General features: G+C 49.4%; 1 protein-coding gene across 2 annotated transcripts in view; it reads left to right on the top strand.

Moving 5' to 3' along the window:
• The window catches only part of ATRN (attractin), a 205,044-nt gene that overhangs the window by 92,717 nt on the left and 85,660 nt on the right, over positions 1 to 26,667 (top strand). For both annotated transcript variants that reach the window (XM_088450887.1, XM_088450888.1), the window contains exons 23-24: positions 11,752 to 11,830; positions 25,772 to 25,929. In XM_088450887.1, the coding sequence (XP_088307013.1) occupies positions 11,752 to 11,830; positions 25,772 to 25,929 (237 nt within the window). The remainder of the gene's footprint in view (positions 1 to 11,751; positions 11,831 to 25,771; positions 25,930 to 26,667) is intronic.

The raw sequence follows: 26,667 nt of genomic DNA, 5'->3' as shown, positions 1-26,667 counted from the left end.
TACTTGAAGGGCTACTTGCATGGTGGGGGTCTTCGACCACACCACCCTGAACAGAGGGCCTGATTCAGACCCGCTCGTGAGCGCTATGCACTCGCAAGCGGGTCGATGGTGGCCCAGTGCGCATGCGCACGACGGAGCCGGCTCCGTCGTGCGCATGCGCGAGACCCGGATAGCGACGGGCAAACCGTCGCTCCTGGTCTCGTACCAAAGGGGGTGTGCTGTCGATGTTGAGTGACAGCACGCCCCCTTTGGTGGGCGGGCTGGGGGCGTGGCTGGCCAGACGGAGGCGTTGTCAGTGGTAGAGCTTTCGGCTCTGTTAGAGCCGAAAGCACTCTAGGGCTTGTGGCAGACGAGACCCTACCACAAGAGTCTCGTCGCAAGGCCGATGGTCTTGACCATCGCGACCATCTTCCTGGCCGCTCGCTATAGCTGTGGGTGGTCACCCTCAGCTATGCGAGAGGCCAGGAGGCCGCTCTAAAAAAAACAGAGGGACGGCCCTGATTCAGAGCGAGCGCTCTGTCAGAGCGTCCGGCTCTGAATCAGGCCCAAAGACCGCCTGGGATTACCAGGTGCTGTAGAGTTAGGGTTAGCATTGCTACTCTTTAGCACATAACTGTAAATCACTGCTCAGTTGGAGGCTTCTCCAAAAGAGATGGCAGTCTCCAGATGTGCAGTTCTAAAATATACAGACGTATGTTTTAGGTTCCCGTTTGTGGATGCCACATTTTCAATTCGATTATATTGAGCCGTAGCTTAACCGTTTAGCAACTCCGCTCAGCCCGGGTTTCTTTCCCATCACGTCCTCACAACGCGGGGCCGAGTTCGATTCCCGGTCAGGAAACCAGCAACTCAATATCTCCTAGCGCAGTGACTCAATACACTGGGGCTGCCACAGGGCTGGTGTTCTATGATGCCTCTATAGAGCACCAGGTTATTATATCAGGGTCTTTGGATGGTGCCTCTATAGGGCACCAGGTGATTATATCAGCGTCTTTGGATGGTGCCGGATGTACACAAAGCAAGGACTTTGTAGCGCCTTTTGCATATAGGCACAGGCACTTGTCGGATATGCTGTCACTTTAACATTATAAATATTATCAGGGCTGGGCTGCTGTGGCTCAGCAGCCTAATGCAATCATTCACTGTATAAGATATCCCGGGTCCAGATCCCGGTCCAGGAGAAAATAATTCCTATTAGCGTTGTTTATTGCAGCAACTGAGGGGTTACCAGTCCCTCTCCAGAGGTCTGGATTGGGGATTTTACGACAGGTCTCTAGGAGACTGTTGTCCATAGTACTTCTATCAGAGGTGGAAGTGTATCATGGGGCGTATATGCTCCAAATAGAGACACATCCTAAGGTCCTTATACACAATAGCGGCTCCCTGCTTTAGTGGGCTGCTGAGTTGATGGAGCTATTGTAGCCTAAAAAGGTCTAGACACTATCTCCATCATCTCTTTAGCAGAACATATTGGATGGTCGGCTACTTATCTTGACAGGGCTTCACTAGAGGTCCGTAATCCCCCTTTTTTTTTTTTAGGTATTCTGCTGCAGCTACTACAGTCGGCTAAGTCTGAGACAATATTCTCGCAGCTGTTCGGCTTTCCGTTATCGTTATTTAGGTCTTTCGGGCCCTAAGAAGACTTGGAAGCTGTTCCACAATAGGATTTTCCATTTCTTGCAGTTCCAGAGCGCAACGACTGCTACTTACCAGGGCTCTGATTCAGAGCCGGACGCTCTGACCAGAGCGCTCGCTCTGAATCAGGGCCCACCTCCATAAATATGGAGCGTCCTCCTGGACGCTCGTATAGCTGTGGGTCACCACCCACAGAATATACGAGCGTGCAGGATGATGGTCACGATGGTCTTGACCATCGCGACCATCGCCACTGCGAGCAGAAGCCTGCGGTTGAGTTTCTCAACCGCAAGGCCAGGAGTGATTTTGGCTCTATCAGAGCCAAAATCACTCCCACTGACATCACTAGTGCTCACTAGTGATGTCAGTGGGGCCGGCTTCTGACGGTAGGCGTTCCCTTGGGAACGCCTCCGTCTGGCCGGCACGCCCACCAAAGGGGGCGTGCTGTCAATCAACATCGACAGCACGCCCCCTTTGATCAGACACTACGAGCGAAGGAAAGTCCTTCGCTCGTCGCGTCTCGCGCATGCGCACGATGGAGCTCCCTCGACCCACAGACCATCGACCCACTTGCGAGCGGACAGCCGCTCGCGAGTGGGTCTGAATCAGGGCCCAGGTCTTTAAGCCCTCTACCAGACCCTCTGCCGCATGGGTTCCCTCTCACTTAGGGGACCACAGGGTGAGAGCACGTGTTCTCTTTACAGTGTGGGTATATTCTTGCCTGGATGTTTGGGTTTGGGACCTCATTATCCAGGGGCATAAGTTTGACCTACAAACACTGTTTTTCACAGAAGTTTACCACTTTTCTACATTTGGATCTTCTGACTACATTTCAGGATGCACAGTGCCTTTCCACGGCTCCCAGCGTATTCGCCTACGTAATGGCAGTGATAATGGTTCTCCTTGGCAGTCTTCCTTCGGGCTCATGAAGTGACTATTGTCTCTTATCTAGATTATCTCCTCCTGGATGTGCCTTCCAGGACTGAGTTGTTAAAAGTAGATTGTTAACCCACAGTTTTCTCATACATTAAGGATGAATTTTCCAAGGTATCATCGGCAACCAACTTAGAGGTTTCCATGTGTGGTAATATTTGCACATATGGCCTAGAAGGGCTTCCTTCTTCTGGAAAAGGTGACCTCCATTTCACAGTTCGTGCGTCTAACTCCACACGACTTAGGTCGGTGCGCCTCTGCATCTGACTCCTCAAGATTAATAATTTCAGACCATTCCATATGATCCTTTCCACTTTGGTTTAATTGGGCCTTCTCGCTCAGTGGTCAGGATCACTCTTTTCCTTCACCAACGAGTGAGGTTGGGCCCCAGAACTTAGAACGTTCCTTTCTGGTGGTTGACTTTTTCACCAGTTGGAAGGCCAGTATTCTCCTCCTCACACAGTGAGTCTGTCAGAAGGGCAGTAACTTTAGGGAGACACCCCTAGGGCTGCTGGACTTCTCTGCAAGCAATATTGCTGATAAACAGCTTGGAATTCAAGGCGGTTAAACTAAGAGACCATGAAGGAGGCAAAACTGTTCTCTGCTTTAGACACTGAAATTTGTAGGGTGATTTTAGCAATATTATTCCCAAGACGGGAAGTATGGCAGACTGAATACCTTAGTTATCAGGTTCATCCAGGAGAACGGGCGCTCATCCCACAAGCGATCCAACAGCTGGTTAACAGGTAGGGTCTTCAGCAGGTCGACCTCATGGCTTCAGGACTCGACCAAACATTGGCCCCGAGGGACGGGGTGTCTCCATCCTACGTCTACTACTGATAGCCGATCTAGGGACCCTTCTGTTGCTGGAAAATGATGTGGCTGTTGCAAGGGCTATCCAGAGATTGAAGGGAATTCCTTCTGTGTTGGTTCCTTCCTTGCTCCGAGCTAGGAAGGACTTTCATTCACAGCTCTTCCACTGCATCGGAAAGGTGTAGGTGTTTGGTGTGAAGGTCGGGGCTTGCCTGCTACATAGTTCAAGGTGTTTAGGCTCCTCTTTTTCCTGAAGGCAGGTTCTCGGTGGTCCTTTGTCTGGGTTTTCAGACAGTCTGGTTCTAAGCACTCTCTCTTTTCTTTCAGAGGAATTTGGTTTTGCTTCCGAAGGTTCACACTTTCCGCCAGGGGGTTATCACGTTAAAACCACTATTTATTCCTCCCACGACTCCGTGGAGATTGGATTTAGTTCTTTTTTTTTTTTCTTAGTCTGTTCTCTGTTTGATCCGTTACAGATTGTAGATTGTTTGTTCTTATTTTGTACAAGTGGTTATTCTTTTAGTCCTGGTTTTCTGCCAGACGTTTTTTAGAACTTTGGGTTCTCTCCCATTGTCCTTCTTACTTGTTCTTTCTTTAGGTGATGTCTCTGTTCAGCCTATTGTGTTTCCTGTTTCTGGAGGATTCTCCATCCTCTAGTTCCCTGGATGTGGTCGGAGTCATCATCTATGTAGAAGGACGGCATCTCTCAAGTAGATGGTTTTTCTGTTGGTCCGGTATGATTTGGCTCGTCTTCATTAGTCGATAACGCAGGAGGCTATTGCACGCTGCATTAGTCGGATCATCAGACAGGCCTTATGGCCTAATTTCAGAAGCCTCTTGTTTCCATTAGGGCGCATTCCACTCGTTTGGAGGGTTCTCCCTAGGCGGCTGGCCGAAGCGTTTTCTATGGCTCTGATTTGTGGCGCGCCCTCTTGATCAGGCCAACATACCATTGTCAAACTTTATTGTTTTGACTCTTTGCGGCCGGTGTCTCGCGGTTTGGCCGTGAGGCTCTGCAGGGTTCTCGGCGATCTCCCGCCCGGGATGGGAGCTCTGGGACGTCCCCACTGTAATGAGACTCCAGTGTCCCCCTAGTGGATGAAGGAGAAAACAGGATTTTGGTACTTACCGATAAATCCCTTACTCCGATTCCACAGGGGACACTGGACGCCCACCCGGTGCTGTTCTTTGTCATTTTACTGTTAACTGACTCTTTTCTTCATTTTGTCTTTTGCACGCAAAATGTGTTTGTCTGTTTAGTTGTGTACTTGTTTCTCCTCCTCCTTTACAGTTATCTATTCCAGCTCTCCTCAGGCACAGTTGTCTAAGATTGGGCTTGGAGGGGGGGTATAGATGGGGAGGAGCTACTCTCACTTCTAAATTCTGAAAGTGCCAGCTCCCGTTTAGCACACATCTATACCCCCACTGTAATGAGACTCCAGTGTCCCCTGTGGAATCGGAGAAAGGAATTTATCGGTAAGTACCAAAATCCTGTTATTGACCACCCCACATTGTCAGTGCGCTGACGAGCGGCGCTGTGCGTGCAGCCTGCTCTCCCTCCCCATCTCCCAGTAGTTTCTTTCCTCCCTATAGGGTTATACTGCGTGGGTCAGCAGCAGATCATCTGACATATATTGTGTATACACCAGGACTGATGATCCTCAGTCTGTCCTACATCTAGTACATAAACTGGAGGAGGGTCTGTGTTTGGTGTCATCATCCTCTTCCTTATTGACCTGCGTTACTGGGAATACTGAACCAGCCACCTTGCTATTTGTGATTTCATAATGTCATCCGTATAATAGAGTTGATGATTGTTACAGCCAGGAAGCCTGTACATTGCGTTTCCAGAGTCCACAAAAGCCCCTGTACCATTTCCCATCTGCTGACACTGCACCGTACGGATTCTGCTGTATGTCCTGTACACTTCTATGGCTTTCCTTGTGCAGTGCCTATCAGCAGCCAGTAGATGTCTCCCTATAAAGCCTCAGATGAAGTGTTATGCTATGGGGATGAACTCTGATGACTCCTTTTTAGTTTGGGTCTTATCAGCAAAGTCGCGTCTTCTTCTTCATTCTGTTAGTCTTATTCATAGTTCAGCCTTTCTTTCTCTCCGTGTAACTGCTAATTGTGCACCACAGAAAGTCGTATCTAATAATAACTGCTGGAGTTTTATATAAGCTAAATATAAGTCATAACGTTCTGTATTCATACCACTGGCTGCTCTGTAGAAATGCTGACTTTGTTCGGGGGTACGAGCGTCTTTTCCAGGCTTTGTTATCCATTCTCTGCTCTCACAGCTGGGAAAGGAGGGGGGGGGGGGGCTTTATTCACATCAGCAAGATACACAATTATATCAACTTCTGCATCCAAGCCAGCACGTAATAACTGCATTGTAGTAATGTGACCTGAGTGTAACCGTACAGCGACTGGTGGAACCACTGGCTTTCCCTATAGCAGTGACTGGTCAATCTCGCGTTAGGAGAGTGGATACTTCAGACCTGGGAGATGTGTCCCCTTCATTTAGAGGGATGTTAAGCACATGCTGGGAGTAATACAAATGCTAAATCCTGTATCAGATATAAGAAAACGGTCTATATTCACGTTACAGAATAATGGCACTCTGTAGAGGCGATGAACACAGGGAAGCGGGGTGAGAAGTTTGCACCTTCTGCTTCAGTGTTATAGGAGACCTAGATGATGGGGATCAGGTTTCCAGTCCCAAGCTCTGCTCCTACTTATTATATCGCCCTTCAAAAATGTTTTCTTGCCACGTAAAAGTAGGTGAAGAGTTTTGGAGGACACCACTCATGGAACCTCAGCCAGGCAACAGCCTCTTCATCCACGCCGCTGCTTGATGGGCTGGGCAGTTCCATCTCATTTCCTGCCCTCACTCAAACCCTCAGGGACAGCAGGGAATTGGGTTTTTTTTCCTGGGCCCTGCAGGTCGTCTTAGCCAGAGAATACATAGGTCTTTTCTAAGGAGGAGAGGATGGGGGTCTTGTATTGCTGTCCCGTGCCAGTGTCCTCTGTTGGCTCTTAACTTTGTTCCCCCAGCCTTTGAGGCCTTTCCCTTCAGGAGACACAGGGCACCCAAAGCTAGGCCTTTGTACGCATGAAGCTTACCTCACTGGTGGGCGTGCCGGGGGCGTTGCTGCCCAGACGGAGGCGTTCCCATGGGAACGCCTACCGTCTGGGGCCGGCCCCACTGACATCACTAGTGATGTCGGTGGGAGTGCTTTTGGCTCTGATAGAGCCAAAAGCACTCCTGGGCTTGCGGCAGCGAGACCCTACCGCAGGGTCTCGTCGCAAGCCCGATGGTCGTGATGGTCTTGACCATCACGACCATCTTTTTGGCCGCTCGCATAATGCTGTGGGTGGTCACCCACAGCAATGCGAGCGACCAGGAGGCCGCTCCAATTTTAGGTAGGAGGGCCCTGATTCAGAACGAGCGCTCTGGTCAGAGCGTCCTGCTCTGAAGCAGGCCCACAGTCTTTCTGCTGGTGTTTTCCTGTCCTTTTTTACCTGACACTTCATGGGAATTCTCAGTTTTATATCCAAATGGCTTTGGACTGTGATTGGGAGGGTATGGTCTGTGTGCCAGTTCCAGGCTCTTCATGGACAGGTTTAGGGTACAGACTTGGGGCCTGTTTGCAGTTGAGCAACACTGCATGGTTTTGCGGAGTTGCAGCGCGATAATATAAAAATAGTAGTATCAGCCTCCCCCTTGTGTACTAGATTGCACCTGAATGCACAAGCCCTGAGACACCCAGTATCTGTACGCTGTAACACCGCCGGTGATTTATTACACACCACCATCGCGTGCTCCAGCCCTACCGCAGATCCAGCTACACATGGCCTCTGTGGCTCTACGTCTGAGAATGCTAACACTCCTATTACACGCCCATGGAACGTATTTTTTATTTGCGTTCTCTTTAGGCCACCTCCCAGTCACCACCCAGGAGCGCCTATCATTCTGCTGCTTAATATCCGATCACGTCTCTCCCGAGCGCAATAGAATTTGTGTAACCCGTAGGGGTTTTCATGCATGCACAGTTGCAAATAATCGCTCCGCCACGTGAACAATCGGCATTGCGTGTGCCTCTCTATTTGGCCCTTTGTCCGCCTTGCATTCTTTGAACAAAATCTCGAGGGTAAATGTGTGTATATCGGTGGACGCTGCCTTTGGCTATAGTGAATGGCTTTCTCCACCTCCGTGTTCTCTTCTGCTATTTTGCTGGAGAAGAAAAGGGATTTTTGTACTGGCCATAAAAGGCTGCGTTTCCTGTACTCGGTAGAGCGTCTCTTCCAGGAGACCAGATAGACTTGTGGCCAGTAAGGTGTCTATAGGCTCTCAGGACGACGTTCCTCCTCTTCTGTGGGAAAGACCTTGGGAAGATGGTTACAACATTGAAAGCCATGCGGCTTGTGCTGCTCCTCCATAGGTTTTCCTCATTGAACCGGCTGCGACTTTATGCAAATGCCGCTACAAAGGCCTTTCCCTGGGTTCATCCGTGCGTCCCGATGTGCAAGGACTGACACGCCCACTGTCAGCGCTCGGCTGTAATACCGCATGGTGCATCCTTAGATGATATCCCCATAGGTCACACCATTAGCTGCAGTTTTTGTCGTTTAAACATGGCCTCCCATGTGTGCAGTCTTACTTCTTTGTATGCAACGCGTTTCACCGTCATGCCTGCAACAATCCAATAACACACCCATATCACGGACCATCTTCGTGCGTAAACTAAGCGACCTCCCGGTCACTGCCCAGTAACGCACAATGCATTTTCAATATGCTTCTTACGTGCGTGCTCCTGAAACTAGAACTGTGCCTCTGCATGGACACAATGGGGACGCTTGCGAGGTGTGACTTACACGCATGCGCAATAGTGAAAAGTCGCTCCACTAGGTCTGACATTGGCGTAGTGTGCAGCTCTGAACCAGTCCCAAAGACATTAGAGTTTAGTAAAACTTTAGTTACATACTGTAACAAAGATTACGGGTTTAGTGTTTTTGCACCTGTTTGAACTGGAAGGCGTCATGTACCCCCCTGAAAGGGACAGGTTTGGGACATCCCCATGGTCCAGTGTCCCCTAGGTGGATAATGGTAGAACTGGATTTTTTAGACTTGTAGCTGTGTCCTCAAACACCTAGCCGCGAGAAGCCTGGCGCAAGTAAACTGCATAGTGGAACGGCTTTTTTTTTTTTAAATTTGCATCTTTATCGGACAGGAGACGCAGCAAAACGCCACTTAATCTATGCCAGACACGCCGGGCTGCGACTTTAACTGCACAGGAATTAGTTTTAAATATGTTGCAAGTCGCAGGTGAAGCACAACGGCTTAGCGTGGGTGAAGGGGCCCATACATTAGGCCACACGTTGCACGATCCTGCGATCGGATTGGAAACTCATCAGTTGGAATACCGACGGAGGATCGGTGAATTCACACACGGTAAATTTCACCAATTTAATCCTATTTTGATCGTGATCGGCAAATCTGTGAAATCCGACATGTTGGATATCGCCGATCCTAAAACCCGGCAGCTCTGTATCGCAGGAAGGCGACAATCCATTGCTAGCGTATGGGGGCCCTGAAAGCTTGTGGCTCCTGCATCGTAGCACTTTGTATACAGATTCGGACCCTTTCTCACACAGATGTACTAGCGTTGCCTATCTCAAATCAGCGCAGTCTTGTTAAGCGGTTTTGGCGCTTAGTATTGCGACTAAGACATCTTTTTCCGGCTGAAAAGCAAACTCTTAGCGCGAGCCGAGTGGCACTGGACTTGGCATGACATTAAGTGTTTGGCGCAACTGCGACAATAGTATAAGGATACGTCTGTACATAAAATCCATTTCTCTTAATCCTGAGCACGCACCTATCTACGCTCTATTAAATGGTTACCAATTTTAAACGTTTCTCTTTTTATTTTGGTTGGTTTCTCTCTTGATTCCGACCTGTGAAGCTAATTCTAGAGAAATATCTGGGGTTTCCTGCAGGGTGGGGGATATAGGAGAGTGTGGGGACCAAAACACATTGAGGGGTCTATGTACTAAACAGTGTTAGGAGACAGAGTGAAAAGTGATAAGAAAGTGATAAGGTGCCAGCCAATCAGCTCCCAACTGTCATTTTTCAAACACAGCCTGTGAGATGGCAGTTAGGAGCTGATTGGCTGGTACCTTATCACTTTTCACTCTGTCTCCTAACACTGCTTAGTAACTAGACCCCTTAATATTTTAAAGTAAATTTCCAGAGTAGATTCTACACCCCATGGTCCAGTGTTCCCTCCTCCAGTGAATTTGGAGGAAAGGATTTGATGGAAGTACAATATAGGCCCGTATTCAATTTGAAGCGAAAAGCTGTTTTCGCGTGTTTTGGTTTTACTCCGTATTCAATTTGAAAGACTTTCCGCCGAGGCAGAAAGTAAATGCAATGTAATAGGCGGAAAAGTTTTTCGCCTATGAATGGGAGGCGGAAAAAAGTTCAGAATTGGGGTTTTGGGGTGCAACGTTGTGGGAACTTCCCGTGCAGCTTTCAGACAGTCCCCCAAAGGTAATCTGTGTCAAAAAATTTTTTTTAAAACACTTAAGAACAACCCAAAAAATTACTGAATTTGGGGGCGTAAAAAAAATGTTGGGGTACAAAGTTAAAAACTAGCGAACTTGCCTCTAGGGGGGTCCCCAAGTATATCCCAGGTGTTTTTTTGATTGCAGGTGTTTGCGGCAGGTGGATGTTTCACAATTTTTTCAACTTCACTTTAGCAACTTTTAAATATGCTGACCCCCATTTTCAAGTACCCCAAATTTGCTGGGATCAGTTATTTTCTGGAAAAAATACTCCTGAATACTATTCTGCACCACTTATAGAAAAACCCTATTTAGCAGCTATTGAGCCCGTTTAAAAACACCAAATACCTTCAGCAAGCCAAATCGGGGGGTACCATAGGGAACCCCCATGTCAGAGCATCTTTTGGGGGCTGATTTCCCCAAATCTGACAGTACTTTCCGCCTGTTCAAGTTTCGCCGGGCACTTCCATATTGAATACGGGGCAAAGCGGGCACGACCACGATACTTTCCCGCCTACAAAAGACGCGATGTAGGCAAAACGTCTGGGAGGCAGAAAAGTATCGCGGATCCGCTCTAATTGAATACGACTCGTAGATGTAATGCTGGATTTTCAAAGTAGACGAGCTCCGCCCCTTCTTGTGATCTCACTGCCTATAGAAGCCAATGAGAATCTCTGAGCTGATTATAGACTAAGGCCGGAGAGGATGAGCCCTATTGTAAGAGATTGGCTCGTGTCCATTCTCATTCCTGGGGAGTCTGCAGCTCTCCAAAGCAAAATAAAACCTCCCCGCTGTGTATATACTCTGTCTAATATCTGTGCACCAGAGAAGTGATCTGCATGAGAGACCTCCAGCACAAGACGGAGTTCTGTTTTTCTCTCCTAATGCCTCATATTTTCCATCTCTGGTGACCCCAGTACAGTATCGTCTTTGTTTCCCTGGAGGAAATAGGGTGTGTGGTGTTTTTTTTTTTTTTCTTCTCCTTTTAGTGCTCAGTAATTTTCCATGTGTGAAGGAAATTTGTATTCCCGTGTTACACAGCCGGAAATACGGCTACAAAGTGTGGTTTGAGCTGGAAGCCGCATTGTGGCGTATCTGGGCAGCGGTGCCCGTGTACCAGGAATGTCAGTAATGCTGACTGTACAGCGCGATGCCCGGTCGCTCTGGCCAAATATTTCAGTATTGCATTTTTATTTTTAAATCACTTTTCAGGTGACTGGTCCCATTAAAGCTCTGCACTGGTTTTCTAACACTATCCCCAATGGTGTCAGTCAGAAAATAGGACTCTAGCTGCCCCTCGGAGGTCAGATGCTGGCTCCTTAATCCAGTGCGGCATAGCGAATTCATCTGGGGTAGACGCGATGTCGGTACGCTTGTTTTTGCACGTTCGTCGGCTTTTGCGTTCTCTTCTGCGCATACAAAGCCAAGTTGTGGCTCTTCAGTATCTAGCGGAGCGTGCTGGGAGTTGTAGTTACACAACAGTTACAGGAACCCGTAAATGAGTAGCTTGGCGGAGTTGAGCTAAAAGAATCTGGAAATGGCTTTTGAGCTGCAGAAAACCTCTCTCCACTGTATGTATTTGTGTGTATAATATATATATATCTAATTTGTTATACACACATCCAAGAAGACTGGCACACGGAGACTTTCCATAAGAATAATGGGTGTATTTGGTAGAGGTGCCCGCACCAAGCAATAAACAAAATCTTGGTGTGGGCTTGAGAAAGGGGGTCATACCCTGAAAAAAATAAAACAAAACCTATATATAAATATATTATATTTAAGTTTGTTTTCTCTTCCCAGCAAAACCGAGACCTGGACATGTTCATTAATGCCTCAAAGAACTTCAACCTGAATATAACATGGGCGGCCAGCTTTGCAGGTATGATGGGTTTTCATTTGTTAAATGTTGATGCGGATTAGATATTTACATTTTAAACAGACTGGCCAAAAAAGTAGGGATAACGCTCTTTATTTTCAGCTGTACTGGGGTTTAATATTTTTCATGGGCTCCGTATTTAGTAGATGGCTGTGTGAGGGGTAAAGTGATGCTCAGATCTGGTTTAGTGTCTGGTGAGGGTAGAAATAGGACACGCCTGTATTTCCATCATTCGTGGGGCAGAGCGGCCATTTTGTCTCACTATCTTTCCAGTTGTCCCTTTCTCTATATCCTCTGCCAATGGCCGTATATATTATATAGAAAACCCCTCATTGTCGTTTATGTTGCTGCAATGGCTAGGCTCCCAAGATTTCCATTGAGTACAGTCCACATTGAATGCATTTCATATGGCCCCTCAGTAGGATCTGTGAGATGATGGAGGAAGAGCAGCTTGAATACCCCCCCCCCCCCCACTACAAGTCCCAGCATCTCTTACAAAGATTCTATTAGCTGCACAGTCACAGGCTGCTGTCGCCTGATTTGGAGGAAGCAGCTGGCGGGCTACGTAAATGCATAGTAAAGCCTATGGGTATATAAGGCATATTCTCTGCACAGCTATATATTTGTCCATAATGAATCTGGACGGCCACCTTGGCACTAGGCAGGCTTTCCCGAGACCACAGCGCCCCCAGCAGGCAGAGATCAGTTGCGCAGATTTCTTTCAAATAGGTATACCTCATTCACAAATCCATGGGGGTTTGTGTAAGAATAGTAATTATTTATAACATGACAAAAACACCACAGGAAGGACCAGCTATGTAAAGGACCGCATGGACGATTTAGAGAAGGACATTTCTGAGTTGTGAACATTGGCAGATGTGTTTTTTTTTTTTTTTTATTAAAGATCACTATGGCGGTTCTGCCAAATGCCATAATTCCCTAAATGACAGATCTCTCGCTAGACTGTTCAGACATTCTTCCAGTGAGATTCTGCCACCTAATACATCGTGCCAGGCAGTGGCGGCTGACATTTTGTAGGCTGTACCAACACTTGGCCCACGGGACCGGTGAGTTCTCTGAGGCACGTTAAGGTCTTCGTCCCCTCGTAAGTTGAGAGGCAGAGCAAATGGTCCCTGGGCTGTTTGTGACACACGCCGGCCCTGAGAGAAACCTCCGGCGTGCGCCGTCACAGAATACATTTCCCACAATGCTTCAGGGTGGTGATCACCATGGGGGTCGTTCTGTACCAAACCGTCACAAAAAAAAAGTCACACTTCAACTCGACCATCTCAGATTTTCGAGGACATTTGGTAGGATGGTAGACGGCATAAAGTAACTTTCATACGTAACATTTTAGCCCTCAGTGATACACGGTGTTCATGCCACAGGGCTGCAAACATGACAAAAAATGTAAAAAATTACGCTTGCAGGGTCAACTAAATGAATCATAACTTTGCTTCTAATTGTGGCAGAACTTTCATGTTGGTCTTGTCTTGAAGCTAAGGGACCATAGTTTTCATAAAAAAGTTTTATATTGAAATATTGACTTCTACAATTCAAGGTCACATGATGTGACCTTTGACCTTGAATATCTAAAAAAGTATGTTTAATTTTTTTTTTGTACATAAAGTATGTTCTGCACGTAAATACAATCTCTTTGCTATAAGCTTCATTTTGGGAAGCCTTTGGGAACAACAGGAGTAAAAATAAAATATTAAGTACGGCAGTTGAACCCTTTTTGCACTAAGGACCTGATTCAGCAAGGAACGCACATTAGCAGACGCTCGCACCCGCTAATCAGACAGCAGCACAAGACCCAGCGCGATATTAAGCCGCCCATCTCTCTTTACTCGCAGCCTGATCAGCACGCAAGATAGCGTAAACATCGGTAACATGGAGAACCATCGGACACATTAGCATAATAGTGTTTAGCCTGACCAGCCGCAGGAATTTGTCCGCTTCCTGTGTACAGCTTACGGTATGACTGTGTATGCCGCCTCACTGACCACCCACAAACGACACTACCTGTCAATCAGTATCAGAAGGGTCTGCGTGCCATAACCTGATCGCACTGGCTAGTTTGCGCGGTGCAAAAACATCGGCCAAATGTGTGCGCTCTCTCCTGTACGTTCATTGCTGAATCAGGCCCTAAGTTCAGACTTGTCTTGTAGTGTCTCTGTCTGTGTTCTAGGGATGGCCAGCCATAGTTTTCCATCAATGGTCGCCATCGATGGCACCATCTGTGGTAACAATCGATGGTGCAATAACTATCTATGGTGAACCATCGATGCTTTGCACCACTCGATGGCTCCCGGGTGCCTAGCAAGCTGCGGGCTAATCAAAAAACAGGGGGTGGGGCTTAGGTGGCAGGGCTCAGCAGACAGCCAGGTGGCGGGGTTAAGCTCTGTCATGAGCAGAAAAAAAAACCATCGGGTTCCACTTTACCATCGATGGCAGAAAAGAGTTGGCTCTCTGCCATCGATGGTAAAACCATTGAGCATTGGTAGTAAACCATCGATATTTGTAAACTATTGATGGTCGATAGCCATCCTTACGGTGTTCTTCTCAGTCTGGCTACAGATTCTGCATTGAGAACTACTGATACAAGGGACTAAGGGCTTGATTCAGCAGTGCACGACAGGCAGAGGCATTTAAGGGACGGTGCGGGGGTGGACGGCGTTCCCGTATACGGGCGTGTCCGCCCCATTTTCCGGGAGTGGCCAGCCCAGAGACTGCGTGGACTTAGGCAGTCTTCTGGGCTCGCAAGCCGGCCAGCCGGAGTAAGATGAGGCTTACTCAATTGTCCAGTCACCCTGCACCATCGACCACTGATGATCGAGATGGTGAATCCAGCCTGTGACCTCCGGTGTCATACACCACCTGCATTTGCATTTTTGCAAGGATCGCAATTGCAGAGCTGCCTGCGTGCACTACACACTACAGTATATACCTGCACTACACTATATACCTGCACTACACACTACAGTATATACCTGCACTACACACTACAGTATATACCTGCACTACACTATATACCTGCACTACACACTACAGTATATACCTGCACTACACTATATACCTGCACTACACACTACAGTATATGCCTGCCCTACACACTACAGTATATACCTGCACTACACACTACAGTATATACCTGCCCCACACACTAGAGCATAGGCCTGCCCCACACACTAGAGCATAGGCCTGCCCCACACACTAGAGCATAGGCCTGCCCCACACACTAGAGCATAGGCCTGCCCCACACACTAGAGCATAGGCCTGCCCCACACACTAGAGCATAGGCCTGCCCCACACACTAGAGCATAGGCCTGCCCCACACACTAGAGCATAGGCCTGCCCCACACACTAGAGCATAGGCCTGCCCCACACACTAGAGCATAGGCCTGCCCCACACACTAGAGCATAGGCCTGCGTGCAGCTTTGCAATTGCGATCCTTGCTGAATCAGGCCCTAAGACAGTGTATCAGTGTATAGTGGTAGTTTGATCAAGAGGGTGGAAAATGGATAATAAGTACATTAAGACTCAGTGCTGTAACCCATTTGATATTACAGGACACAGCAGCAATAGAAAACAATGATCAGGCGCAGGTTCCTCAGATGGAATATGGAATATATCCTTATTTATAACTTTTGCCATTTTTACATCTTTCCTTTTGCAATAGTTTTTTTTTCTTTCATTCTTTTCCTGGTGATGCTCCCACACTGCTTACACTTTCTTTTCTGATTCAGTCCTGCATGTTGTCACTTCTGTGTCACTTTCCTCATCTATTGATGGGCTTGATCAGCAGTTAAAGAATCCCTTTTAATCTGTTTCCTACAGTGATCACAAATCATTTGATCACTACTGACACGTGGCTGTATTCTAATCATCCGTGGTAGCACCTTCCTTAATTGTTTTCTGTAGCACCTTCCTTAATTGTTTTCTACTTCTGCTATGTCCTTTTAATATCAAATGGGTTACAGCACTGAGTCCTAATGTACTACTTATCCATTTGTCACGCTCTTGATCAAACTACCACTATTCACTGATAATCTGCATTAGATAAACCAGAGGTTCCCAATCACGGTCATCAAGGCACCCCAACAGTTCAGGTTTGAGAGATATCCATGGCTGAGCACAGGTGGTTAAATCAAACTGACTGAGGTACTAATTAAGTCACTTTTGGTCTGGCATGGATATCCTTAAAACCTGGACTGTTAGGGTGCCCTGAGGACTGACTTTGGGAATCTCTGAGATAAACTGTCTTAGTCCCTTGTATCTTCCTTTCCTACTCTCCGAAACAGCTGAGAGCCTCCCGAAAATTGGGTGGGGCTCCCGGCCCCCCGGAAAAGCTGGCAAGGCTACCGGCCGGCTGAATCGCATCATCATGGCCCTGCCCCCTGCTTCACAATGGCGGTATTCTGTGTAGTGGTGGCGGGGTCATAATGATGCAATTGAGTGGTCACGCCCCTCCCCGCGCTTTGCTTCTAATGCCGGGTAATATCCTCAGCCACACCCCCTATGCTGCTCCATGCCCCCTCCCCTGCTGCTATACTGACCTGGCAGCCCCCTTCATGGGTAAGCATGTCTTGTATCACTAGTTCTCAATGCAGAAACTGCAGCCAGACTGGTGCAAACTATCGATGGTTCACCATAGATTGTTATTGTACCATTGATGGTTATCCCTAGAACACAGAGAGAGACGCTATAAGACAAGTCTGAACTTGCCTGTTACATGGTTAGTGCAAAAAACAAGAGATATGGTAAGAACTTATCTTTGTTATCTCTGTTTCTACGAAGTCCATAGGGTCCACAGGGTTGACCTTGGGGTTATAGCTGGAACAGGATCCATGGGCACCACACAGTTAAGCTTTTAGCTCCCAGGATGCACTTGGGTCCTCCTCTATACCCCGCCCCCGAGCCACAGGCACCTCAGTTGGTAAGCATCCTAGGCCGGAGGAGAATATGGAACAGAGAGAAGGAAGACTGGAACACACAAGAAACCATACACACAGCAATGTGAGACGGAAAACCGGTGACCAGCCACACAGCCCATTTGAAGCCAGGTGCGTCAGGGCGGGTGCCCTGTGGACCCTATGGACTTCGTAGAAACAGAGATAACAAAGGTAAGTTCTTACCATATCTCTTGTTTTCTACTTCAGGGTCCATAGGGGGTCCACAGGGTTGACCTTGGGGATGTCCCAAAGCAGTTCAACTAAGGGCGGGGACGCTCCTGTGCTGAAAGGAGCACCCGGTGCCCAAAGGATGCATCCTGAGAGGCAAAGGTGTCAAACGCATAGAACCTCAAAAACGTTTGAATAGAAGACCAAGTGGCCGCCTTACACAGCTGAACAGCAGAAGCGCCACGTCTAGCAGCCCAAGAGGGACCCACAGAACGAGTGGAATGAGCCTTAACAGAGGCTGGCACAGGTAAACCCTCCTGTGCATAAGCTTCACAAATAACGGAACGAAGCCAACGGGCTAACGTTTGTTTGTTGGCAGGCCAACCCCTCTTGTGAAAACCAAAGAGGAGAAACAAGGAATCAGACTTCCTAACCGAAGCCGTCCGGTCCACATAAATTCTAAGTGCCCGGACCACATCTAAGGAAGTCTCACCAGCTGAAACATCAGGGGACTGAAAAGCTGGCACAACAAGTTCCTGATTAATATGGAACTTCGAGACCACTTTGGGCAAAAACTCAGGACGAGTGCGGAGCACCGCTCTGTCCTGGTGAAAAATCAGGAAAGGAGGGCGACAGGAAAGCGCCCCCAATTCAGACACCCTCCTGGCCGAAGCAATTGCCAGGAGAAAAACGGTCTTAAATGTCAGCCACTTGAGCTCCACCGACTCAAGAGGCTCAAACGGAGGACCCTGCAGGACCCGTAGAACCACCGCCAAGTCCCAAGGAGCCACAGGAGGCACAAAGGGAGGCTGGATCCTGAGAACACCTTGGAAAAAGGTGTGAACATCCGGCAGCATTGCAATCCGCCGTTGAAACCACACAGACAAGGCGGAAACCTGAACCTTCAGAGATGCAAGGCGTAAGCCGAGGTCCAATCCTGATTGAAGAAATTCCAAGACCCTAGAAACTCGGAACACCTGAGGATCATAATTTCTGGACTCACACCACTGAAAGTAAGTGTGCCACACCCTGTGATAAATCCGTGCGGAAGCAGGCTTGCGTGCCCTGAGCATGGTACCAATAACCGAACTGGAGAAGCCCCGAGACCTCAAGACGGCTATCTCAAGAGCCACGCCGTCAAAGACTGCCGACCCAGATCCGGGTAAAGACAGGGCCCTTGAGACAACAGGTCCCGACGCTGAGGAAGAAGGTACGGAGCGTCAATGGAGAGGCTCCTGAGATCGGAGTACCAAGGACGTCTGGGCCACGCCGGAGCTACCAGCACGAGCATGCCGCCGTCCTGCTTGAATTTCCGCAGAACCCGAGGAAGTAGGGATATCGGAGGAAACAGATACGCCAGGTGAAACGTCCATTGCACCGACAGCGCGTCCACCAGACTTGCGCCTGCGTCTCTTGTCCTTGACGCGTAAACGGGCAACTTGTGATTGTGACGGGAGGCCATCAAGTCCAGCTCCGGCAGTCCCCACCTGTCCACGAGTAGCTGAAACACCTCTGGGTGAAGCCACCATTCCCCGGGATGCACGTCGTGACGGCTGAGGAAGTCCGCTTCCCAATTGAGGACTCCAGGGATGAAGACCGCCGAGATCGCTGGAATGTGACCCTCCGCCCAAGTCAGGATGCGAGACACCTCCGACATCGCTGCCCGACTGCGAGTTCCTCCTTGGTGGTTGATATACGCCACCGTGGTGGCGTTGTCGGACTGCACCTGTACCGCCCTTCCGTGAAGAGCGAGACCGGACGACTGCAGGGCCCTGTATACAGCCCTCAGTTCCAGGATGTTGATGGGAAGAAGAGTTTCTTCCGCAGACCAACGACCCTGGAGAGACAATGAGCCGGTCACTGCCCCCAACCCCGGAGACTGGCATCCGTCGTGAGCAGGACCCAGTCCGGGATCCAAAATGGGCGCCCCTCGACCAGATGAGCTGTCTGAAGCCACCAAGCCAAAGTTTGCCGAACGTCCGGAGACAACACCAGCACCTGAGAGCGGATCCGGTGAGGTAACCCGTTCCATTCCGATAGAATCAGCCCCTGCAGGGGCCGGGAATGGAACTGGGCAAATTCCACCATGTCGAATGTCGACACCATGGACCCCAGAACTCTCATTGCCGAATGGACCGACAGGCGGCAACTGCTCAGGCAACTGCGTATCCGCAGCTGTAGGGAGGTGACCTTCTCCGGAGTCAGGAAGATCCTTTGCTGATGCGAATCCAGCAGGGCTCCCAAATGAACCATCCGCTGTGATGGAATCAGGGAGGACTTTTTCCAATTTATCAACCACCCGTGTGCTTGCAGGCAAGCGATCGTCAGGTGGAGATGTTGAAGCAGTACCTCTGGGGAGCTCGCCAGCAACAGGAGGTCGTCCAGATACGGTAGCAGCCGTACATTCTGGTTCCGAAGATGTGCGGCCATGACCGCCATAATCTTCGTGAACACCCTCGGCGCCGTGGAGAGACCAAAGGGTCGCGCCCGGAACTGATAGTGGTGTTGAAGGATAGCGAACCTCAGATACCGCTGGTGCGAAGGTGCTATCGGAACATGGAGGTAGGCGTCCTGGATATCCAGGGACACCATGTAATCCCCCGGTTCCATCGCCAGAATGATGGAACGTAACGTCTCCATCCTGAACTTGGGAACCCTGAGGAATTTGTTCAGAGACTTCAAGTTGAGGATAGGGCGATGAGAACCATTGGGTTTCTGCACCAGAAACAGAGACGAATAATACCCCGTCCCTCGTTGTGATTGAGGAACGGGAACAATGACCCCTGCTTTCAGCAAGGACTCTATAGCCTCCTGAATCCGTAACGCCTTGGTCTTGTCCTGAGAAGGACTCGTGCAGAAAAACTGGTGGGGTGGTCTGTACCGAAAAGACAGGGCGTACCCCTGGGAGACCACTTCTCGAACCCAGGCATCCGTGGTGGTATTGTGCCAGCACTGGGCAAATAGAAGAAGTCGGCCTCCCACTCTGAGGTCCCCCAGAGGGAGGCCCGTCCCATCAGGCCGCAGGTTTATCTTCCTGCTTGGAAGAAGGGCGCCGTGCACTCCAGGCTTGCTTCTTGGGCTTAGAGGCAGTCTTACTCGCAGATTGTCTCGGGAAGGACTGACCTTTCGCCTTCCCCTGAACCCGAAAGGAACGAAAAGCCGAACTCCGAACCTTAGCAGGCAGTGCAGCCGAAGGGAGGAAGGCTGACTTGGATTTAGCCAGGGTGTCCACTATTTTGTCCAAGTCCGGACCAAATAGTAATTCCCCATTGAAAGGTAAGGCCTCCAGGCCCTTCTTTGAATCCGAGTCCGCTCTCCAGGACCGCAACCATAAGGATCGGCGGGCAGACACCGCTGCAGCCGATACCCGCGAAGTCAGCAGACTAGCATCTAAAGAAGCTTCTCCAATGTAAGAAGCAGCGTCCCTCATCTGTCCCAACAACGCCCGCTGGACATCCGGAGCGTCATCCGAGAAGGTATCTTCCAATGCATTGGCCCACCCCTCAATGGCCTTGGCCACCCAGGAGATGGCCATGGATGGTCGGGCCACCGCCCCGGAGAGGGAGTAAATAGACTTTAAACAAGTCTCAACTTTCCTGTCCGTGGGATCCTTCAGCGAGGATATCGACGGTAATGGTAAAGTAGCGCCCCGAGTTAAACGGGTGACATGGGAATCCACCGCCGGTGGAGTTTCCCATTTTTTACAATGTGCCTCAGGGAAGGGATAATTAGAAGCCAACCGCTTCTGAGGAAGGAATCTCTTACTGGGCGCCTGCCAAGCTACCGCCATATGATCCGTCAACTGATCCGACAGGGGAAACACCGCAGAAGCCACCCTAGTTTTTTTGAAACTAGGAAACTTCGACTTAGGAACCGGTGCCTCATCCTCTATAAGAAGAATAGCTCGCACCGCCCTAACCAGTGCTCGCACATTAATGGACGACTTGGTATCCATTTCCTGGACCGAGGCGTCCGAGTCAGTGTCATCAGGGACCTCCCCATCATCTGAGGAACCCTCTGAGTCCGATACCTGAGCAGCCCGTGCCATGAGTGAGCGTTTTGAAACCCTAGAAGGCATGTCAGTCTGCAACATTGACTGAAAAACCGAGGAAGCGGCCGCCAAATTTTGTACTGAGTTGGAGAGCACATCCACCCAGGGTGGAGGAGTCACCATAGGGGCCTGAAAAGGTACCACAGGCTGCTGCGGCACAGGGGAAGCCTGTATATACATAGGCAACCCCGCATAGGGACCCACCGACTGAGACCCAGGAGGACTCCGCAATAACTGCGGGACACCCGGGGAATGGGGGATGGTCGGCTGGGGTAACGCCCTAGTAGGGAGAGCAGTCGGGACCGATAGACGGTCCGCAATAGACACCAGCACTTGAGAAAACATCGCCCACGGTGGTTCCTGCGTCAGAGAAGGTCTGGATGGGCCAGGAGCCACCTGGCACCGACTACACAGACCCTCCTGTGACAAATCCTCCCTATCCACTCCTGCAGAACAGCGTCCGCAGGAGGCCAACATCGGAGCCACTGAGCGCTCAACCTCCTCGTCTGACATAACAGAATATATTATATATCTGGCACCAGGGTAGAAGTAAAACGCACTCACCGGTGTGCTGAACAACAGCCCACAATATGGCACTGAGTAGCACACAACTGTATGTGACGGACCTCACAAATACGTGATCTATATAAGTGAGGTCAGTAGAAACGCCCCTCCCCCACACACCTGTAGGGCTTGTAGGAGAAGGAAAGGGACAGGTATAAGCTGACAGTAAGCGGAAAATAAGCACAGACAGGCAGCACTAGCAAAAGTCACATACCATGCAGAAGTAATACTCACTGCACCTTTACACTACAATCAACCTGCCCAGTTTCAGTGTCTGGGAGGGCTATAGTGCTGTGTACGCTGTCCTTAATCAGGGGAGAGGTACACAGGGGGACCGGTCCGCGTGCTCCCTGAGAGATCTGCGCTGCCACTGTGAGAAAATGGCCGCTGGAGACCTCAGAGGAGGAGTGGCCGAGTAATCTGCAGCTCAGCGACGCCAGACTGCGTGCTGAAAGGCGCGCTGAGCTGAGGGGAGGAGCCGCTGACAGGGAAGGCTTCCTCCCCTGGCTGGCCATAACCCCAGGGATGCTGGCTTCCCGCTTGCCCCTTTATCCCTGGTGGTCTAGTGGTCCCACGGGTTATGGGGGGGGCCCGCCGCCACTGCCAGCAGCCCCCGGTCTGTCCCCAGGACCGGAGGCTAAAGGACTGCATTTAAGGCATTCCGCGCGCCGCCGCTAGCCAGCGACGCACGGCTTACCTGCATCCCCGGCGACTCCGGCAGCAGTCCTGGGAGGTAGACAGAGTCCGGCTAGTATGGACTCTGCCCTCCCGCCGCGATCCCCAGATCAGTACTGGCGTCGCGGCGCCAGTCGGGGATCAGAGCGGCAGCGTGGGCGTCTGTACAGACAGCCCTTCGCTGCCGTCTGTAGTAAAAAGAGATTAAAATAAATAAAATCTAACTTAAAATAAAAGCTTCTGGGGGCTGCTCCTGCAGCCCCCCTGCGCGGTGACCGACTCCGGCCGGGCACCAGCTTACACTGAGGTGCCTGTGGCTCGGGGGCGGGGTATAGAGGAGGACCCAAGTGCATCCTGGGAGCTAAAAGCTTAACTGTGTGGTGCCCATGGATCCTGTTCCAGCTATAACCCCAAGGTCAACCCTGTGGACCCCCTATGGACCCTGAAGTAGAAAGGGTTCTTAATACAGGGCAGAAACCAGTCACCCGGTGCAAGGCAGCAATTTTGCGCGCGCTCCCTTCCCGTACCTGGATTTTGTCCTTGCTACTCCATAAGGCAGTCCACTGCTCAGACGTCCCTGGTATAGTGACTTACATTATTCCACACACCATAATGCCCATTACACATTATGCCACACACTGTAATGCCTATTACCAAAGTGCCCAACACCATTTTATGCCCCACAGTAAGGCTTTTAATTACTTTAAAATTACCTGCTCGTTGCCGTGGGGGTTCCATGCTCGTTGCCGTGGGGGTTCCATGCTCGTTGCCGTGGGGGTTCCATGCTCGTTGCCGTGGGGGTTCCATGCTCGTTGCCGTGGGGTTTTATGGGAGAAGATGCAGCTTTCAGCATCTTCTCCCGCCACTTCTGGGAACGCTGTTTGTATTGCGCTGACCAAACAGACGCTAGTCCGCATGGAATCTGCTGAAAACGGCCATCCAAAAATGGCCGCCGTCAAGGAGGAGACAGACGCTAGAGGACCAGTAAGGACCTAAATCTGCAGCCCCCAAGCCACCACGAGTCAGTCCTTTTTCACCCCCTGCATTCCGGCACCCGGTGCACTCCGGTTCCCAAAGGCTTCCCAAAATGAAACTAAAGGTGCATACACGCTGGGCGATATTTTAGACACCATAACGATATCCCGAAGGTCGTTGGTCTTTGTTGTTCATCGCCCGAACATACAGGCCAAACTGACGACGGTCAGGTTGTTGTATGTTCGGGAATGAGGGAGGGAGCCCGGTACTGACCGATATCGTTCCTGATATCGTTCAATGTTTGTGCGCAGTGTCGTTAACGGTACTGAGCACACCCCTGCCGGGGACACACTAGACAATGTCGCTCATGGAGCAAATCGTCTAGTGTGTACGCACCCTTAGACCAAAGACAGGTTGTATTTAAGTGTATAACATACTTTATGTGCAAAAAGATTAAACATACTTTTTTTTTTTTTTAGCTATTCAAGAGCAAAGGTCACATCATGTGACCTTGAACTGTAAGAGTCTATATTTAAATATAAAAATTTTTTTATGAAAACTATGGTCCCTTAGCTTCAAAACAAGACCAACATGAAAGGTCTACCACAATTAGTAGCAAAGTTATGATTCATTTTAGTTGACCATGCCAGCGTACATTTTTATATTTTCATTAGGTTTGCAGCCCTGTAGCATGAACACTGTGTATCACTGAGGGCTAACATGTTACATATGAAAGTTACTTTATGCCGTCTACCATCCTACCAAATGTCCCGAATATCTGAGCTGGTCGGGGTGTAAGCTGTGATGATTTGGCCTGGAATGACCCTATGGTTACATTACAGATAACATGGCTGCCCGCTCCTCATGAGTTACCACATCAGCGTGCCTACCTATAATTATGTGCTGTGCCATGGCCAGTATACCTACTTCTGCTTACTCCATGACCACATCTCCTCGTGCCTTGTTTTTTTTACTACTATATGTAAAATATTATTTGAAGATGTTTTTTTTTTTTTTGAGCTAGTATCTCTTATATATGCAACGTCTGTTTCATTTGAGAATGGCTATCACATTATTGTGGGGTCTTGGGACCTGATTCAGCAAGGAACGCACGCAGCCGTCCGCTGCGAGGATATGCTAATCAATCCACACGCACGGAGACCGCAGCACAAGATGCAGCCGCCCAGCCTCATACTAAGCCGCCCACCTCCCTTTACTCACAGCCTGATCAGCACGCCAGATAGCGTAAACATCGGTAACATCGAGAACCATCGGAACCATTAGCATATTAGTGGGTGACCTGACCTGCCGCAGGATTTTTCCCGCTTTCTGTGTACAGCTTACGGTATGTCTGCGTATGCCGCCGCACTGCTTTAATTATGCACGCCCCTATACCGGCGTTACAACGCCTGCATTCGCCTGACCATCCCCCGTCGCCACCCACAAACGGCACTACCTGTCAATAATTTTCAGAAGGGTCTGCGTACACACTGCGTGCACTCTGCGTACCATTTGCCGATCGCGCCTACATGCTCGCATGCAACAACGTCGGCCAAGTGCGTGCGTTCTCTCCTGTGCGTTCCTTGCTGAATCGGGCCCTTGGGCTTGTAGATAGTGTACAAATACTTGCTCTTCGCCAGGTATACCAGTAAAGGCGCATTACCCATATTTTTTTTTATCCAGAATTAACGAGTGGTTTTGGGTACCCGCGGTGCCCATGAGGCTGGCGGTATTTTTTGCTGGGATATCCCCGCTCAGAACGCCAGGACAGTATAGATTACACGTTCCGCTTCCTGCCCCAGCCCTGCACCCCGTGTCTTACGTTATTCCCTACATGCCAGTCTTTGCCGTTACCGCAGTACATGAGTGTAGCCCAGGAACAGGAGGGCAATTAATGTGTCTCTTGTGGTGTGATCAGGTAGGAAGGTCCAGAATATGAAGAGGAGACAGGTTGCCCTATAGCTTTATTCATATCCCGTGCAGATAGGTGACCTATGCAGCATAGACATCGCTCTGTACAAGGCCAAACTGAGCAAGTGATATTGGTGAGGCCAGACTGCCGTATAAAGTGTGTGACTTGGTAATGGTATTTACTGGTGATGTGCAGCAGACTCTTGGGGGTGTATTTACTAAAGTGAGCGTTTTTAGAAGTGGAGATGTTGCCCATGGCAACCAATCAGATTCTACTTAACATTTAACTAGCACTTTCTAGAACAGGCCAGGCCAACCTGTGGCTCTCCAGCTGTTGAAAAACTACAAGTCCCAGCATGCCTTGCCACAGTTTTGCTGTTGGGGTATGCTCAAACTGTGACAGGGAATGATGGCACTTGTAGTTTCACAACAGCTGGAGAGCCACAGGTCTGTTCTAGAAGATAGCTAGAATCTGATTAGTTGCTATGGGCAACATCTCCACTGCTGCAAAAAAAAAAAAAAAAAAAAACCCTCACTTTAGTAAATATACCCCCTTGGTGTTTTGTACTGTATGTTACTGCTATTAGTGTGTTTGCATCTGTTTTGCTGTCTATTCCAACGGCTTTGTTCCACCTTCCTCGCAGCCGGGACACAGACAGGTGAGGAGGTCCCCCTCATCTCCAGGACCAACATCAAGGAGTTCAAGGACACCTTCTCCAATGAGAAGTTCGATTTCCACAATAATCCCAACATCACTTTCTTTGTGTACGTCAGTAACTTCACCTGGCCCATAAAGATTCAGGTAACTGCCGAGAGATTGCGCCATCCTCATTGCCTGTTTCCCCATCTCCAAATGCTGCTTACGCCAGCGGTACCCAAACGTTCTTGTATCACGGCGCACTAGCTTTTCAGCACAAGTTTCTTATCGAGAAATTCAGCAACAAGAATATTAAATGTTATATATATTAATTGTGCTTATGTGTAACACTCTAGTCCTGGACCATCACTTCATAGCACCCCTGCAAGTGCCCCGTGGCACCTAGTTTGGGAAGCGCGGTCACCCTGCCACAGTCACCTGTTTCTGGGTGGTTATAACTTCCGGTGCTCCATATTTACCCAACACGATTACATGATTGGAGTTGGTGCTATTTAATCCCATCCCTGATTAACCCAGATCACACTCAGAGCTGCCCGTTTTATGCCCCCAACGCACCTCAGCTGTTGATGTGGGCAGTGCCTCGGGAAGGAAACATTTGGGGTTATGCCTTGCCCACTTTATAATTTTCTTAGTCTTGTGTATAAGCAGTTTTATTTGGACTTGAATATTGTTGACTAATAAAGGGTGTTCTGTGTTATATGGAGGGAAGCGGGATGCTTTCTCACATTGACGGGTTATTTCTACAAAGGTCTAGACAGCAATTTAAATCCCTGATAAACGTTGGTAGATAGGGCAATTGTGAGAGCATAGCGCACTGAGCCCTAGTGCCTTGTTGGTAACAAATCTCCTTGTTAAACTAATCGCCAGACGTCCATGGACCCA

Source organism: Taudactylus pleione, unplaced genomic scaffold (assembly GCF_031769625.1).
Source record: "Taudactylus pleione unplaced genomic scaffold, aTauple2 ptg000533l, whole genome shotgun sequence".
Classification (NCBI taxonomy): domain Eukaryota; kingdom Metazoa; phylum Chordata; class Amphibia; order Anura; family Myobatrachidae; genus Taudactylus; species Taudactylus pleione.
This window is presented reverse-complemented; position numbering and strand designations above follow the sequence as displayed.